The sequence below is a fragment of the Vanessa tameamea genome, chromosome 21 (assembly GCF_037043105.1).
Source record: "Vanessa tameamea isolate UH-Manoa-2023 chromosome 21, ilVanTame1 primary haplotype, whole genome shotgun sequence".
Classification (NCBI taxonomy): Eukaryota; Metazoa; Arthropoda; class Insecta; order Lepidoptera; family Nymphalidae; genus Vanessa; species Vanessa tameamea.
The window spans coordinates 2,196,518-2,215,576 of record NC_087329.1 but is presented as its reverse complement, the minus strand read 5'-3'; the positions used below and the strand labels follow the sequence as shown (position 1 = coordinate 2,215,576).

General features: G+C 30.4%; 1 protein-coding gene across 14 annotated transcripts in view; it reads right to left on the bottom strand.

Moving 5' to 3' along the window:
* The window catches only part of LOC113399571 (cytospin-A), a 61,087-nt gene that overhangs the window by 33,917 nt on the left and 8,111 nt on the right, over positions 1 to 19,059 (bottom strand). For 3 of the 14 annotated variants that reach the window (XM_064218200.1, XM_064218199.1, XM_064218204.1), the window contains exon 1: positions 3,438 to 3,658. Coding sequence is in view for 7 of the 14 variants with exons in the window: in XM_064218194.1 (XP_064074264.1) it covers positions 4,193 to 4,547; positions 5,139 to 5,311; positions 5,600 to 5,655; positions 5,766 to 5,780 (599 nt within the window). In the remaining 7 variants the exon portion in view is untranslated. Of the gene's footprint in view, positions 1 to 3,362; positions 3,391 to 3,437; positions 3,685 to 4,192; positions 4,548 to 5,138; positions 5,312 to 5,599; positions 5,656 to 5,765; positions 5,834 to 14,966; positions 15,263 to 19,059 lie in introns of those variants that run through there. The other 11 variants (XM_064218194.1, XM_064218197.1, XM_064218195.1 and 8 more) reach the window with 10 other exon arrangements.

The window sequence follows — 19,059 nt, the reverse complement described above, 5'->3', positions numbered from 1 at the left end:
ATGAGATTGAGATACCACGTGTTTCTGAAGATTAGCAATTCACTCAAATTCTGACATTGCTAGAGCCATTTGTCGAGAATACAGTAGCTTTATATCAGACAGATAATTGTTCTCCTGATCAATTTTGGCCATGACAGTGAATGCAAACCTAACCTGAAGACATTGACAAGTCCTGAGGATGAGAACAGGCACAGGATCAATGCTAAACTTGTTTTATAAAGCATGCAAATGCACGCAAGCAAGGGTTGAAAACATTGGCAACATCGACACCCAATGACATGTATTGACACGATTTAACGCATCTAATCCAGAACCTAAGATACTACAGCCTTATACGCATGCAATAGATCAAGGATTGAATATCTTTACACTTCTAAAAACTTATTATGAACGTAAACAATTATACTTGTTTGTGTTTTGTTATACATTAACCATAAAATTAACAATAATTAATTGGTGTTCTTTTATATAAAATAAGTTAATGATAGAAATGTATAAATAAAATTTTATTCTATGAATATAATCATAATATTGTAAGATTTATGAATCAGTTTTATTTATACACGGGCAACAAGCTGGTACGTGAAAATAAAACTTGATATGTATGAAAATAGTACCAGATGCATCTTTTGGATCAATAAGGTGTGGTATTCTCTGTTCGCACGCTCCTTAATGGGGCAATGGTCACAACATGTTCAGTCTGGTTAACTCCTGTATACATTGATATGAATAAGACGATTTCTTTTTCATCTTTCAGCAATCTATTTTTAAACTATTTGTACATTAATTGAAAGAAAAAATGTAGACAACATGAACCTATTTGTCTGAAGGTAGTATTTTATTTACTGGCTGTTCAAATAATTAAATATTCTGCTATTTTTCTTTTTATTATAATTTTCAATATATTCTTTCGAATAACGTGCCTGGTGCCTTTTATTACTACAGAAGTGCACTACACATATTAATTTCAAAAGGAAGATATTTGCCTACACAAAAATTCGCCACGTTTGATAAAGGTCACGAACAATTTATCGATTGTTATTGATAATAACTATCCAACTCGCATTTGTTGCTATTAAAAATAAACACACAAAACATAAATATTAGTTAACCATACTGTTTTAAGTCCTTTTTCAAATTTGTTTACGGATGAAAAGCTTGACTTCACACAATACCCTGGAAATTGAATTCTACCAAGAAAATACGGTAAGAAATCTCCAATGTACCTTGTTATTCTACAAATTAATGTTTATAACGATTGTGTATATTTCAATCTCTGAATCCAGAATGAAAATCAGTAAACGCTGACATGTATATTTTTCTATCATCTAAATCTGGTACTTATATAGAAAGCATCTTGGCCATTATTTTTACGTAAACTTTAAAGTTACTAATTAGATAATGCTCCAATTAGGCATACAATTGATATCAAACATTATATACACTGTATACTCAGACATACTACACAGACTCATACTCAGACTGCAAGATACTAAGAAATAATAAAAGAAAGTTCACTAATTGAGCCAAAAACATACAGATCTTCATTTAGCATGACGTTCAAACAATCAGTAGTTTTGTTTAGTCTCCGGCCTAATGACACCGCTTGGAAATAAATTCAATAGTTCAAAGATGCATCATTTGGTCAAAAGATTTCGTAAACGTTAAATCTATTAAAAAATAGATAAATGTAGTAAAATGAAATAGGTCAAATGTTTTAGTGGTAATTGAAATTGACTAACTTAGCTTTAACGACGAAATAAATTTCAAAATAATATTTTAGACCCATTTACACGATCTAAGGTGAAGAAAAAAGTTGTGACAGTTTATCTTTTACTCGATACTTCTTAATAAATACGGTTTCACTCATATTTATTTTCACATCAATACGGGTGGGTACTTTAAGTTTGTATATTTATAAAGTGGATCTTGTATGTTAAACTAAGTCCACTGTGGTCAACTTATAACAGCTTGTTTGTTACTGTTGAGTCAATGACAGAAGAATGATGCGAATTGCGATATAAATTGGAGGACCAATTGAGACTTCACAGTTTTCGGCGAGAGCGTTTGCTATGTAGCAGTTTTACTGACACTAATCTATAGTTAATATTATAAATGCGAAAGCAACTCTGATATCTCTACACGTTAAACCACTGAACTGATTTAGATATAATTTGTTACGTACATACATAGTTTGATTGGCGTATGAAGGCTATTTTTTTTTTTAATTTAATTCGCCTCTCGGAGAATAAAATGGAGGTTTGTGTGCTTTATAAATTTCACGCGGGTAAAGCCGCAGGTTCAGTTAGTGATTAATATAGTTTGTTAAGTTCTGAAAAACGTCATTCCTTTTATATTTACTAGCTTTTATTTAACTTGCAATATTTATTTGTTTGCTTGTTTAGGTTTAATCTTGCAAATGAATTAAGCACATCGGTTCAGGTCCAATGACAATACATTTTTATGTTGTTTGACTCGGTTCTACAGCCTGGATCAAATCCAGCCGACGAAACTCCTAAACATTCAACAGCATAGACACGAAACTTTGTATTCTGTAATAGTTTGTTTTTTTATGTTTTTACGATATAGTATTTTAATGTAATCTGTAATATTCATACTTGTAACCAAATTAAAATAATTAATTGCTATTTTAAATTGTGACATTTTGATCTCCATGTGTGGCCTTAATAGTAACGACAGTTACGTCACAAGCAAATAACGAGTTGATTCATACTCATTGTTTAATTGTAATCGTTTTAAATCTGCACATTGGATGAACGTTGACGCAAAAAACCCTTACGTTTTACTCTCTATACATTAACCATTAAAAAAAAGTGATTTTTAAAAATAGTAACTGTCATAAATTAAAAAAAAAACAAACGCATTTTACAATTGTTTTCGGTTATTCAATAAATGACTTACAAAGTAATATACTTAACAAGAGTTTAAAGTTTTGTTTGTTTTTTTTTTAATAATCAGATTTGAAAGTTTTGAATTATTTATTATATATGCAATATATACGAATATCATCCAAGTATAATATTTTATCTATTAATGTAGATTAATCGCTTTGATTCCGTATTCAGAAGCGACTCGTATAAGAGTGTCCTTGAAATGTCACTATTTATTACAAGCCCTTGCTTATCTTTATTTTGCTAAAATTTCATACAGTAAATATTGTAATAGTTAACACGACATTTTTAATTCCGTAACGTTAAAATATGAAATTATCGACTGTTATGATTTCGTAAGGAAATATTTGAAATAATTGCTTTATAAAGATGATAAGTTCAGTTAAATGCAACGTTTAAATTTTTTATTCAATCTAAATATAAAGGATGAATGAAACACAATAAATCTACTTTCGACTAACACGCTGTAGTGGTATGTTAACACGAGAAAGCCAGTAACGAGACACTAAGTAAAAATTTTGTTACATCTGTGTATAGACGCTAAACACTAATGACAATAACACCTCGAACACACTACACTTATTAAATTCGATCACACAACACCAGTAGACACTAGTTATAAACACACCATTATTAAAAGTTCGTTTCGTTTTTTTTAAAGTTCGAAATAATAAAGCGCCGGCCAACAGGACACGTCCGCGGCCAACCGTGGCAAACAAACTTGCTGTACGGTCGCTCAAAACTCAAAAGTCTGGTCTCACATTTCTTATATAATACGACAAATTTCAATAGACTCCAGTGATTCGATTTAACTTACGGTACGATAGCGCATCGTAAAAGTCGTATTATAGTACGAGTAAAACATTCCCCACCGCAAAGAGAGACAACACACGTAGTGTCTATACATTGACATGGGTGCGAAAGAGAAAGCAGCATAGTTAAGTGGCAGGTATACAAGGCACAGACAAACGTTTTTCGTCACGTGTGACTTCGTATAGTTACGGTTATTGTGCCAAGTCTATCTGCGACTCTATTAGTATAAATTAAAGGTCAAATTACAATGACCAGAATAATTTAACATGACTTATCTTTTGTTTGTGACAATGGCGGGAAAACTTAAGTTGATAAAACAAAATACAATCGCCTGATTAAATTAGTTAAGCAAATTTTACTTTGAGATTTTTATTTATTAAGCATCCTTATAAATACTTCAAAACAAAACAAGAGATTTTAAACACCACTAGAATGGATAAATGATAATAGTTTTGTTCAATACTTACCGAATATTAATTAATGGTATTTTTTTCTCGCTCTTTACATTCGCGTTTGTCCAAACAGTATTATTGTTTACATATTTTTCCCGTTTTAATTTAACTTTCTCTGGAACTTTCGGCTTCAAAGATGGCGGCAGCAAGGAATCTGGAGTTTTTGGCGCCGGTTTTGGCGGAGCGGGTGCTTTTTTTAATATCTTCAAAACATTGGAGCTGAGGTCGTTTTTAACCGTTCTACTACCCCCATAGTCTGGTGTAGTAGGCGTATTGCTCAAAGGTCTGGGAGATTCCAAGGTTTTTTCAATTCGAAGGCTTAGATTTCTTTCACTATTCCGTCTTCTGATCTTCGTTTCAGTTTGAGGTACTTATAAGAAATAAAAAATTAAATAGTATGTATTAAACATAAACATAATGTTTTTATAATTAAGACGTAGGTCTTAAAAAATAGCCATTTATGTATATTTTTGCTACCAAAAAGTTATTAAACTGTTTTTTTACTGATAGGGTGGAAGTCGAGTTAACTATAAATTCTTGCGACCTTATAACATTATATAAAGATATTTATAAATTTATAACAATCTTAATCGACTAGGAAATCATAGGAAATGTTTATTAAAATTTACGAAGAAACTATATTTAGGTACGGAATACTCATACTGCCTAAGATATTGTATGATACTTGTTGCCGGATTTTGGCATACGCGTAAATTCTTCGGTAAATCAAATGTTAGGGCTGAACTTCAAGCTTATTAAATTGCACCTGCGAATATTTCTAATTTAAAAATTGTGGGATTAGACAGGACAAGTTTTTTGTACCCTCCAGCTGCGTCGCTCTCGTATTTATTTGCCTACATTTCCTATATGGTAAGCTTGGACATCTTGTTTAATACATAATATATGCCACCCGAGCATAAAGAGTAATAAATTGTACAAATAAAAAGTATGACATATTTACCGGTTCTTGGTCTATTTCTTGTAACAGGCTTAGTCTCTGCACTACCTATTTTGTTTGTTTCTTGAACCGAGAAGGAAGTGGCGGTTGGAACCGCCTTGCTTCGAGAGCTGAAGGTTGTCTTAAAAAAATTTGCCGCTATGCCTTTACGGATGAATGAAGAACTTTGCGGTTGCCTATAAAAATAATTATAAATGCAGAGATACCAGGTTTCGAACCATTGATGTTAAATTCGAAGTAGCATATTTTTCTACGGCACTACGTAATTATAAAATTTATGAACAGCGCCATCTATAATAACGGAGCCGAAGTTTACGTCATTTCGTAATAGATGGCGCTACGAGTTAACAAATCTAATAAAACATTGTAATAATATTTTCAATTAGTTTATTAATTATTGTATGATAAATAAATGTTATTAGTACATAGTAGATAATAATTATTTATTAATAATCATGACTTACTGGACTTTGATGTTACTAGGCACCTTTGGCACCTTCTGCTGCATAACCTCCTCGATCTATAAAAAAAAACAAATACTATTAATAACTAATCCAATTGGTGTATTTTATTTATCTGCGTGGGTAATCTGCAGCATACATAAATAAACAAATATAATAAACAACACACATTTTCACAGCTCATGACATAAGGTTTTTTTACACGATTTTTTTCGTAGAAACGATGCACTGTAAAATTGCACAATAATTATATTTTACCCACTATTGGTTATCGCAAATTATTATCATTATTGATTACTGAATTGTTTATATTTACCACGATAAAATTATATTCTCTTGTCCTTCTGACTCCTGTCCACATGATTATCTTAAGTATCAAATAATATGATCGTTAGATTTATATTCTACCGAAATTATTCGTGTTTATTATCCCGCAATTCTAGTACCTACTTAAGGTATTTTTATTCAAATAGTTTTGATTTCACTTTGACATTATACTTTTTTTTTGTTTAAAATCTATGGTAAGTACCTATAGATACAAAGTTTAAACATTTCTATTCGTATTAATAAAAATTGCTATAATAACCAAGTGACAGATAAATGAACACCATATTTTTGAAATACGACACGAACGTCTTGTATGATTTATTTATAAAAAGTTTTAATTATTATAAAAAATTATGCCTATCGCAATCAATGTATTTATCTGTATTTTTTATTTTTTTTATTTATGAGTGTGGTAAATTTTGACTAAGATTAATATAGATAAAGACTAATATTAAAAATTACTCACTATTGAGTTCTTAGTCTTTTTTAGTTAGACTAACTAAACAAGACTAAGAATATATAAGTATATATAGATAATTTTACTACTTTTTACTAATATGAACTTACTTAATACGGACGCAGGAAACGGCTAGTAAATACATATGTTATAGAGCGTAAGGGTTAATAAGAAAACCATACCTGATATAAATAAATTCCCATTATTTATCACACTCTTAGGACACATTTATATTCTAAATTTATTTTGTTGTCTACCTAACTCTTGATACGATCAAAGACTAAATATCACCTTTTAAAATTTATATCTTGCAGTCGAAGTTGCTAAAACACCAAAAGTGTATTAGTTAAGCACCAAAAGGTCAATGAAGTAATTAAAATCGCCGTTTCGTTTCTGTGATAAGGTTGGTTTGGTGTAAAGTTTAAAAATCTAATAATTTGTCTCGAGAACATTGTCTAAAAATGAATCAAAATTAATATTATAAATGCGAAAGTAACTCTATCTGTCTGTCTGCCTGTTACTCTTTCACGGCCAAACCACTAAACTGAAGTTGATCAAATTTTTACTTTTTATGACTAATATTTGACGATCAACTCCTCAAAGGTGAGCGTAGCCGCGGGCGACAACTAATTATATATGGTTTATTTGTTTTTCTGGATAAACGTAGAGCCTACTGTTCGATTTACAGGGAACTGAAGAAAAATCGTCCTTCTAGGCATTATTCAGGCATAAAAGCACATTAGACTATATTTATACATAATCAAAACTTCAAACGACGACAAATGAAAAGATCGCTACAATACTAATAAAAGATTTTTTCTACCTCATACAACAGACATAAAAATGTTTTTATGTTGAAAAAAGTAAGTAAGTGTAAGTGTTTTTTGTTAATAAAAAAATCGTGACAGTACTTTTATTTTATTCCGATTATATTTTTTTTGATATATTGTGGTAATTATTTATGTAAATTAATTAAATAGAGCTACTGTATTTAATTAATTAATTTTATTCATATAAGATATAGCTAACAAATAACATTTTAATCGATCAAATCGCTAAACGCTCTCTCCTATACATCACACACTCCACCCACACCCTTAATTCGAACAAACTTAAAGCCATTGAACCCTCCCCATGATATCATTCAATTTCCATATTAATGTATTCGTGGTATAAAAATTAACAATATGTTCAAGCGAATCTTTTAAAAGGATTTTTTTTTATAATTCGACGTATAATTATTATTTAATTAAGATAAATTATTATTGAAACAGATGGTCTAATAATTAAAACACGTGAATTGTAACTATAGCTTATTCCAATGGAAGTAGGAAAAAAGATAAACAAACCATAGATTTACGTATTTCATGCGATTTGCTAATAACTCAGCTATATTGTGTACTACTAAGAGTTTATGAATAATATATCTTTATTTACAGTACAACACTATTACACTTACTTATTGCCACTTTAATTTTACTTCCAATATTCCGATAACAGTTTCGTCGACGTTCAAAACGCCATTTTTTCGCAAATCCATAGTGAATATCAAGCTCTCGACCAATGATATCGCTTCAATTTGCTGTCAAATGTTGTTTATTTGGCTTTTTTCTGTTATGGTTGGAATAGAGTACTTATATTGTGTTTTTATGTGTATTTTTATAAGGTGTGAAAGAACAAGAAGAAGAGTCCTCGTGAGTAAACCTGTTTGTTAATACACCAACTCCCATTGAAGCATCGTCGTAAATAAGCTCCAAACCTTCTCTCAAACGGAGAAGGCCTTAGCCCAGCAGTAGGTCATACATACATAGTTTCTTAATTTATGACTTTCAATCATGACCTTGTGGAATGGTAGCAAGATGCTAGTACGAGTAATTTATCTCGTCTGGAATCCGTAATGTAAACCATATACGGCATCAGCAAATAAAAATAAATGTTTGATTTTTATCCCATTTATGTATTTATAAACGATTCGAAACGAACGAAACTTTGGCGAGTTGTTTTGCGTAAGCTCGCAGGACACGTGCGGAGCAAAAAAAAATTTTTTCTCAACGGAGAACTTTACAATAATTGAATTGTGTGTACATATGGTGTGTTTATTTAACTCTAGTTGTTCTGGCACAGTAAAAACAAGATGCACCGTTCAATATGTTTCGACGGTTTAAAATCTGACTAGATTTATTATAAACGAACCGACCTTACAACGATCCGGTAACATAATGAATATAAAAATCATCGTTATACAAGACGCTGTTGATCAGTAAACATCTAGAATCAACTTCCCTTAAAGAACATTTTGATAAAAGGTCGACGGTGTTATACGGATGATTACATGACTTTGTTGACTCCGTTCCACAGACTATATTATGCATGTCTTGTTGCATAAATGAGTGCACAAACACTTGAATTCTCGTTTCTCATTCACCTAATGCGATGTGGCGTAAATCCCACACAAGATGAGATATCAGGTGCAGGACTGACGCACTTTCAGCGGCACGGAAGTGTGACATTGCCAACAATGTTTGTTTTTCCGATGTTATATTTTTCTTGAATAATCAACTTAACTAAAATATCTTCAGGAAAACAATCATATATTATTTTAATTAATTTCGAAGGGAATAGGTTTGACAATCGTAGAATCAAAAAAGATGGTACATTCCGTAAAAAGGCAGTTCTCATTAAAATATGAAACGCCCATCGATCCTTGTTCCTTATAAGGATCTATTTATATTTGAGTAAGGTTAGAGTAGATACTAACATACCTAAAATCATGTCTTACACACGATCTATTTTTCAGTAATTTAAATTAGTAATTCTTCAAACGAATATATATCTAATTAAAGAACAATGCTATAACGCTTAAGTTCCTTAATTAATTGCCTCCTTAACGGTTGTTGATATTTAATTTGGATAGTTACCAAATACATTTATTTGAATCTCAAGATTATTAATTATCCGCAGGCCGGTAGATATCGATGTCCTAATTCTTACATCTCGGCTTAATTTCGACCAATTGACCTTACCGCCTTGTGTCGCCTCGTGTTCTACCCTATATTTGTTACGTAAAATTTATTCTCCAATATACTTTTGTTTGACATATTTTAAACGCTCTCGGCCATGTTGGATGCATTAGCTGAATTTCACAATTAAATAAATTTTGCCTGTTAAAATGGAAAATCTTTATTAAATATCTCACTTTCTGAAGACACACATAGGTACCAAATATTTTCACTAAGATATAATTATGTATAATTTATGTTAAGCACCGTCTAGTCATGTGCCAAATATTATATGATTTAAAGTAAAACATATGAGATAAAATAAGATTCAAATGTATTTACCATCAAATAACCGAAAGTAACAAGCGTCCTTGATCTGTTATCTAATCTGTAACATTGTAACCAGATAAGGCATGTTTTCGTATGTTATCAAGTCGGCCTTAGACATAGTATTTTCTAATTCCTATGAACCACCACTAATTTGATATAGACGCATGTTATAAACTGTTTCTAATAAAATCAATTGTCATTCATATTTTTACATTTTTCAATAGAGAATTATTTTCTGAATAATTGTCTATATTCATAAAATCAGTCAATAGATCACTTTATACTCAGTTGTGCAATAATTTAAATCTGAAGAGTCTTTATATTTATTTGAATACGTTGGATAATAGTTAGCGTTCGATAGCCCATTTATTGAGAAATGTCATATGCTATGTAACATCACCTACATATTTGGGCGTAGCGGATACATTAGTATAGTCAAAACCAGGGATGTTATATGTCATTTCGGATCTGAATATGGATACGGATATATTAATATTTGACCGGTTTCAGATACGGTTACGGATACGAAATTATTTCGGATTATCCGGATAGTTTCGGTAACGGTAGTTATGTTTCTCTTTCATGGCCAAACCGCTTAACCGAATTTGATGAAATTTCGTACAAACCAAGCTTGAGTTCCAAGGAAGACAAACTACTTTCTATACCTAGCATCTGACGACAAACCATAAAACAGGAACGAAGCCACGATTTACAGATAGTATCACATAATTACATACTTCATTATTAATGTTGCGTTTAATATTTAATATCTTGCATATTGACTTTATCTATGAATGAATTCGTTTTATACTTAAGTAGTTATTTTCGCAAACGAATGAATGAAACCAGCTGGCCTCGTTTCCGTTTCCAAACATTACGTTCTGATAAAATTATATGTCAATAGTTATATGCATTAGTAATGAGCTGATTGTGTTCGTTGCATTGATGCATGTTAATAACGGACTTTACTTGCGTCTTCATTTGAAGACTGGATGCAGAGATAAATATGCCTTCAGTAACCAACCAACCAAGCTTTCATATTAATTTTCATATGCTATTAATCTAACCTTATCCTGGATCCGTAATATTAATTTGTAGTTTTTAATTCCACTGAAAAATAACCGATTCACTTTAGGGTTAATTTTGGTACATAATATTTTTGTCGTGTGGCAGTTAATCTTAAAACTGAATTTTCAGGCAGTATCATTTCATTCAACCAATTGAACGAAATTTCTGGCACACTTCTATTGCTAGCGACTACTAAATTAAAAATACTAGTAATTTTTCATTAAACAATATAGTGTACTATTATTCATTGTATTTATAGATATTCATTCATTCATGTGTGATTAAAAAGTTTTTTGAAATAAATCTGTTTAGAGATTACCAGACAATGAAATACCTAATATTTCTGAGAATTGTTTCGTGTTTCCAAGGTTACACGCTGGTAAAAGAACAAATAGTCGCATTCTATTTAAAAAGTTGAAAACGTAATTACATCACGAAAAAACTGTTTCTATAAACGTTATCAGATGAACAAGTTACGATTTAATCTCCGAGGCATAAGACTACAATCGATGACCATTTAGGGTTGACGGGCTGGGAAAACGAGATATGGTGCCTTGTTGGAGTGTTTTGAATAAATTAATAATTACTATACGTGTATCAAAAGACACACACACACGCACAGAGAGACTGACATATGGGAGGTGTGGTGATGGTGGTAGTGGGAATTGTTTGGGGCCTTTGGGAGACCAATGCATATGTGTGCATATCTATGATTTTTTCCTACGTCTTGCATATCATCCGAGACAGAGAGCAAAAATAGTGATGTCATTCAACAATAAAACCCGTAATGTCTTTTTTTTAAATATAAATGCCATAGGAGATACTCCATAAATTTAAATGCATATAATTATCGTCTTGAATAAGGCGTTTTTGCAAATGTGCCAAGTATTTTCAAAGAAACTGTACCTAAGTAACTTTTTGCAGGATATTATTATATTTTTGTAATTGCTTAAACACGTTACAAAAGTTAAAGTTACTGTAATATTTTATATTAAGGTAAAGTATCACTCGCCATGTATTCTGACAATTTTTTTATACGAGCAATGCTGCGTTTACAACAAATAGAAGATTTTGCTAGAGAATGAAAAGGTGTCATATATTATTCCATAAAATATCTATAACGTAAAATATTAAAGATATCGCCCTTTATAGATATTGAGTAGCGGGAAAAAAAGGTTCTCTAGGTTTTTCATATATGGCAAATATGTAATTTATGCATTTACACAAGTGTTAAGTATATATATTTAAGAATAATATTTTTATAATGACATATTTGTAATTTCTTTTTAGAATAGGTAAACGGACTGCTACCTCAGTCATAAAGTTCAATACTAAATAAACACTCTTTAAATAACTATTTCAAGCATTATTTGACAATAAGGTACAAAATATTTTTTAGTTTTTTATATAAAATAATAGGAATGCTAATTTACACGACATTATTAAATTCTATTATCAACTTTTATTTAACTTCACCCGTTTAAGTCATGCAGCTTAATTTCCATGCAGTTTTAATCAAACGATTGAGCTGACATTTTTCACACCTTTGCCGATGTCAAAACATTCAAAATCATTCGAAATTGTTCTTTGTTCAAATTTTAAAATTATATTTTCCCTCCAAACACCAATACCAAAATAATCAAAAGAGATCGGCGATTGCATTTTTTTTTAAATATTCTTTATGGCTTTTAAGATGCTAACAAGAAAAAAGTTAATTAATACACTATAGTTATTATTATATTATTATTATATATTATAGTGTTTTGAATATATTAGTTATATATATTATTCGTAGTCTGGCAACCCTGAGATTATCTGGAACGCCTTGCAACAGCCGCCCACTTGCATAAGAGTAACTTGATCAACCTCTAATGTGGCGAAAACTGTATTAGTGATATTATATCATTTATATTCTATGTAACTTTCTTTTATCCATAAATCATTTGCTTACAGCTGAGAAATGAAATACAGAAAAATTTGGACAGTACCTATACCAAGTTTACGTATATTTTTTTCTCCTTATTAAAATAGTGCCGAGTTAAAAGATTTGAAAGTTGCAAAGAGTTTTTTAATTCGTTTTTATTTCATATGATGAATGATTTAGATCTACTCATAATTATGAACTTTCATTCAAGAGTTAATAATGTGCAATAAAAATTAATAAAAACCAAATTAAATAATATCTATACTAATACTATAAATGCGAAAGTAAGTCTCTCTGTCTGTTTGTGTGTCTGTGTGTCTGTCTGTCTGTCAGCTACTCTTTCACAAACAAACAACTGAAGTATGAAGCAAACTTGGACTCCAAGGAAGGAATAGTCTACTTTTATATGCTTAACACCTACAATACGCGCAAAGCCTACTGTAAAGATATCTTAAGCAAATAAAAACACGTCTTCTTTGACACAAGGAATGCTGATAAATTTTGATTCGTCAAATAGAAACATTTTTTAAATGAAAATGCATAGTATTATTTTAAATAAGCCTAGGTACTTTGCGACGTTCTGTTAGTAATCAAGCATTTCTGGTTGAACCTTTTTCGAAATCCTGTATAATTGTACAGTCATAAAATAATTCTTGACTATTTAGTCAAATAGCTGGTATTTATTTTAATTTAATAGTATTTATTAATACTTAGTATGTATTAAACTTCTAGGAACTGAAGTTACAGTAAAGTTATCGTGATCGTCGTCAGGGCGTCATGATAATTAGTGAGTCTGTGGCGCCCGACTGTGAAAGAAAAAAAATCTCTGGGTTTAGGATTAATGAAATAGAGCATTATTTATTAAGAAAAGCGTATACGCTATATGAAGAATAAATTAAATTAAAATTTTAATGTAAATATAAAATCTCTAATGTATCACAGTTTCACGAAATGGAATTCGAGCACCACGCTCGACGCTTTGTTACAGCCCGATTTTACAAACAAACGAGCGTAAAAAATAATTGAAAGAAAGGTTACCTGTAGGCATTTAAGCATTACGTGAAACGCAGCGTCAGACATTTACAAGATCGTACAAGTAAATGCAAGACGAAATGCACTAGTCTACGAAAACATCTGCTAGTTTGGGATAAGAAATTGCCACGCGCGTATCGAATAAATATATCCAAATTTCATCCTTAGGACAAGAGTTCTTTGTCCAGGCGTGTTAAGTTAACGGAACGATACAAACTTATTCTAATTACTGTCAAGCAATTTATCGATATCACACAAAGTTGTAGTTATTCATCTAATATATTCGCCGTATAACCAGAACAGAAAGACCAAACAAACAACATTTGACAACAAATTGACGTGATATCATTGGTCGAGAACTTTGTTAATCTATGATGTTCAATACGGATTTGCGAAAAAATGTCGTTTTGAACGTCGATGAAAGTGCTTTTGGAATTTTGGAAGTAAAATTTAATTGGATATGAGTGTAATCGATTCGTTCAATGTTTTATGCTGTTTAGCACACCAAAAGTCAAAATTACGTTCATGTATACTTTTATGATTTCGTGTTTGAACAAACGTGACTCATTGAAAACGGTTTAATATATTTATTTTTACCTTTCACGACCAAAGCCGTGACGAATTAGTTTAATCATAATAAGGATCAAAACATATTAAGTTGGTTTGAAATGCATAAAGATTTTTTGTTAATACTAAATATTTTTTTCATGTTCCATATACACAAACCTATTATAAATAATGTTTGTCTTAAAAGATGGACGAGGATAAAACAAAACGAAATTACTAAACAAAAATTCAAACAAGATATCGATGGATATATTTTCAAGAGTGAACGTTCTATTAATATTTTATCAATATATATATATTATTAAGGAGCTTGGAACTAAAACAGTGACATCCTACATTATACCTAGTAGTCTAAAAATTATACATTCTGTTGGCGAATAAGTCAGCTATCACGACCTCTGAAGATACAATACAGCTAACTAGGCTTGAAAGTGGGTTAAAGCATCTAAACTTTCAATATATCACTAACGTATTAAATTGAGTATTCGTATTGAAGAGCTATTTTCCTTAAAGTAGTTAGGTATTTAATACGATAAATTGAAGAGGGTTTAAGCTTAGAAATTGTCCAGATATATACCTAAACACGTAATATACTCAATTATTTATTGTCAAATATTGAGTGTTTGTTTAGAAAATCAATTACATGACAATTATAAAAACACTAACCTTTTTAAATTAAAGCAGTAAATCGTTCAATTGTATTCCACTAATGAAATATCACATAAACCAATATTAGAACTGACCAGTTACACTAATGGCTCATTAAATCACACACACCGCGCACTGGAATTCAATGTACTAAACACGACTAAAATGTACACTGCGCCCGTTCTTATCGCAAAGACACTTGAGATTTGATGATAAAAATGTCTACGTAATGTGAACGCAATTTGTTTTTTTTTTTAATCCCGTAATATAATATTTTTTAGTCTGTTGTATGCGTTTCGCGCGCTCTTGCTGTCACTGCTCACTGGCGGGAAACGAATCTTGCGTCAACGTTGCCGGTGAAGTGGGTGTGATAAGCATATAATTTCGCGAATAAATTTCGTACTAAGTATTTGGTAACCGTGTTTGAATTTACAAACTAATAACCTTTGAGCGAGACTTATTATATCATTGCTGTATTACAGAACAACAAATAATATCCCATCGTACTTCCTATTAAATATACCTAATAAACGTCTAAGTCGGTACTTAACATCATCAATCATGAATTAAGATGAAATACTATATTCGGTTTAGTGGTTACGCCATGAAAGAGTTACTTTCGCAATTTTTAATACTAGACAATATATCTTATACTAATATCTTTACTAAATAATATGTACATATTATATTTGACTAGTTTCCGCTCATCTGTGTGGGAGGGAGGGTAATTAGGTTCTCTATGTCCGATTCTGTAACCCTGGCGTGTTTACAAATTTTCATAATGATTTGATTTCGGTTGAATAGTTAAGACGTCAAATCGAAACAAAAAAACTTACTTTCGCATTTATAACATTAGTTAGGATTTCGTATTGTAATACATTACATTCAAGAATATCATCACAAAACTGTAGGCACAAATAAACTTTAATAATAACGTAAAGAAAGTTTTATATATTTTTTAAGCTCCACCGATTTTATTTACCATCGTATATTTATTGATCAAGGACGAACAAATAATTGGATTGTTGACTTTTACAGGAAGTAATGTTTCCGTTTTTCCTCACCTTGCGTTTGGAGGTTTAATTCACTAATCATCGCGGTTTTATAGTTTGGCATTAAAGACTAATTTCCTTCTGGTGACGTAGATACATTGCGCGATGTAAAGCGGTTAATTTATATTCATATTGACCTCATGTCCTGTAAATGACATTTTATTTATAATCTATATCCATATTATAAAGTAACCCCCACACAAATCCATTCGTATACTATATTTCATTTCATAAAAGGGTCGTTTTAGTACTAATTTATCATAAAATAAAATGTTGTAAGGAAGAACAATATATACGAAATAATAGTTAAAATAAGTTTGTGAGTTTCAAAAGACAAAACTATACATTGGTATATTATTAAAATATATTATTCCATCCTCGCTTTACACGGATATAATGAGGGTATGTATAGAACTTTTAGATTGAAGAATAAACTTAAAGAGAAAAATTATTGTTTTTTTTATGGCTAGAAAAGACATATTCGGCTTTTCTCTACTATAATATGGATATACATATAACCCTTCTTCTTGAAACACTGTTAGTAGAAACCGCATTAAAATCCGTTGCGTAGTTTAAAAGATCGAAGCGTACAGACAACGGCAAGCGACTTTGTTTTATACTATGTACTTATATGTGTGACTATATGTAATACAATAATTATTTATTACACAGTAGATTATTGTAGAACGGTCAAAATTTCTTAATATTAAATATTATATTTAGGTTATGTATTTTAGTAAAATATATTACACAATAAAACTTTATTAGGTGTAAGATACGGATCCAGGAATTTGAAATAGTTAGAATTTGCTCCCAATGTTAAGCGTTAAAGTAATATAAATATTAAGTCGACTTATTGGTTACATATATCGGTTACAAATATTTGAAAATATTGTCTTTATCCGCCTGTCGGTATTAATGTACCATTTTGCGCAATCTCCAAGCTGAAAGGATAACAATATGAGTTACAACATCCGCCCACAGCCACCTTGGCACCTCTGTGCTACTCCATTCATTACTGCAAATTGCCTTGAGAAACTGGCAGTACGGGCTGGCGACCCTAACACGAATACAGATCCCGTATTCTTTTTAGTCTTTATTATCTATGCTATGTATAAAAATATTAAATATATATTAATATTTAATAAAAATCATAACATAATAAATATATTTAATTAATTCAAATATCTATGCTAAGTATAAAAAAATTCTTTAATAACAAAATATCATCATACATATATTTAATCAATGCTAAATCTCCTTTTTAAATCTTCACTTGGTTTTTTTAGTATATTGTGATGTGTATATCTCTTTGTTTTGTTGGGTTTTCGGTCCCTAAAATATTATATTACTTTTTAGTCACATAATTCAGTACGTGCCAATATACTTTTAAAAGTAGCGTCTCTATTTACCTTATGTCACTATTTATTGTTTTTTTTTTAGATTGAGTAGGTAAAAGCACGAAGGGAACTAGTAATAATATTATTATGAAATATTAATTAATGCATTTTTATAAAATTTCCGAGAAAAAAAGAGTTTTTCGAATTTCGAATGAAGTTCCAAAATGGAATTTAAAAAAAAACTTTTTTTAATAGTTTTATTAAGCACAGATAAAAAAAATACTTGGAAATATCATTGAACTCATTACTATATAATACTTTATCTCACGTGTTATTGAATTAATAATAAGCGTGGGAAGGTTTTATTCGTTGACAAGTTGATTACTTATAATGCATTTATTCATTTATATAAATACTCTTTTAATAGTTTGCCTTAATAAAACAGGAACAAAATATTTACCTCTAAGAGATAGTCGATTGGTATTTTAGGCTTTTGCCATTTAAAAAAGACCATAGCCTATTCCAAACACAAAGACAAATAAACAACTTTGACATTGAATGAATAAATATAATTGGGAGAGATCTTGAGAAATCACGATCTTTATTATGTATTCGCGAAAATCTGGCACTTTAAATGTCGGCAAAGTTACTACTCTGGTGGTAAATATAATCGTATTAAAATTTAACAATTCTTAAACCACTCTCCCACGAACTTAAAAACCTAAACTAACATTTTATTTGTAAGACAAAATGGAAGCACCATGATTTTCAATCGAATTAAAATAATAATACATGAGGACAGTAATATAGAATTTTATTGAATTATAAAATGCAACATCATTCTTTTAAAAAGTCAATTATTACGTAATAATTGTTAGGACTTTCTTCTTTACCGTTAAATGTAGATAACATTACATAACGTTAAGTCTAGACTTTATGCTCGTAGGTAATGGTCGTGGTGCGTTACGTGTCTGTTTGTCCAAATTTTATCGGTTTTTGAGATAAAAAAGGTACATACATATATTTTTTTGTTGTATTCTTTATAGCTAATAACTGCCATCTTTATTTACACTTTAATATTGAATTTATACAAATAATATAAAAAGATAAAATTACTTTGTATGTAACAGTTAATCACTAGGTCTAATGAACCAATTATAAAAAAAATCACTGCTGGAATGCTACACTATTCCTGATTCATTATATATATTGTAAGGAGTTTTCATGTATATATAAGGAGTTTTCATGCATATGTAAGGAGTTTTTATGCATCGCCATTAACCACCCGCCGAAAAATAACTCAGAAGTAACGTGACATTTGGCTTGTCATCGGTGGTATGGTACGGACGATGGTGATAATCAGTGTTAGTCGTGATTAAGGTCACGTCTGCCATTTTGATTTGACTTCATGTTATTTTAATATTGAAGTTTGCAGTATTTGTTTGTGATATTCATTCTGTGTTAGTTCGCTTCTGGTTGCTTGTTAAATATTAATAAATTGCATCCGTGCGAAGTCGGTCGCTAGTAAAAAACATATAAAATTGTTGTATGTAATCAACTTTTTTTTATGTGCAATTAGGTTTGATAAAGAAACTAGCAATAATTTAATTAATTATAATCATTTATTTTATTAAGTTTTATTATAGAAATCAAAGAACGAAACAAAATCCATCTTAAAATTAGGATAGGACAAGCGACCATTATTTATATTAAAAAGGT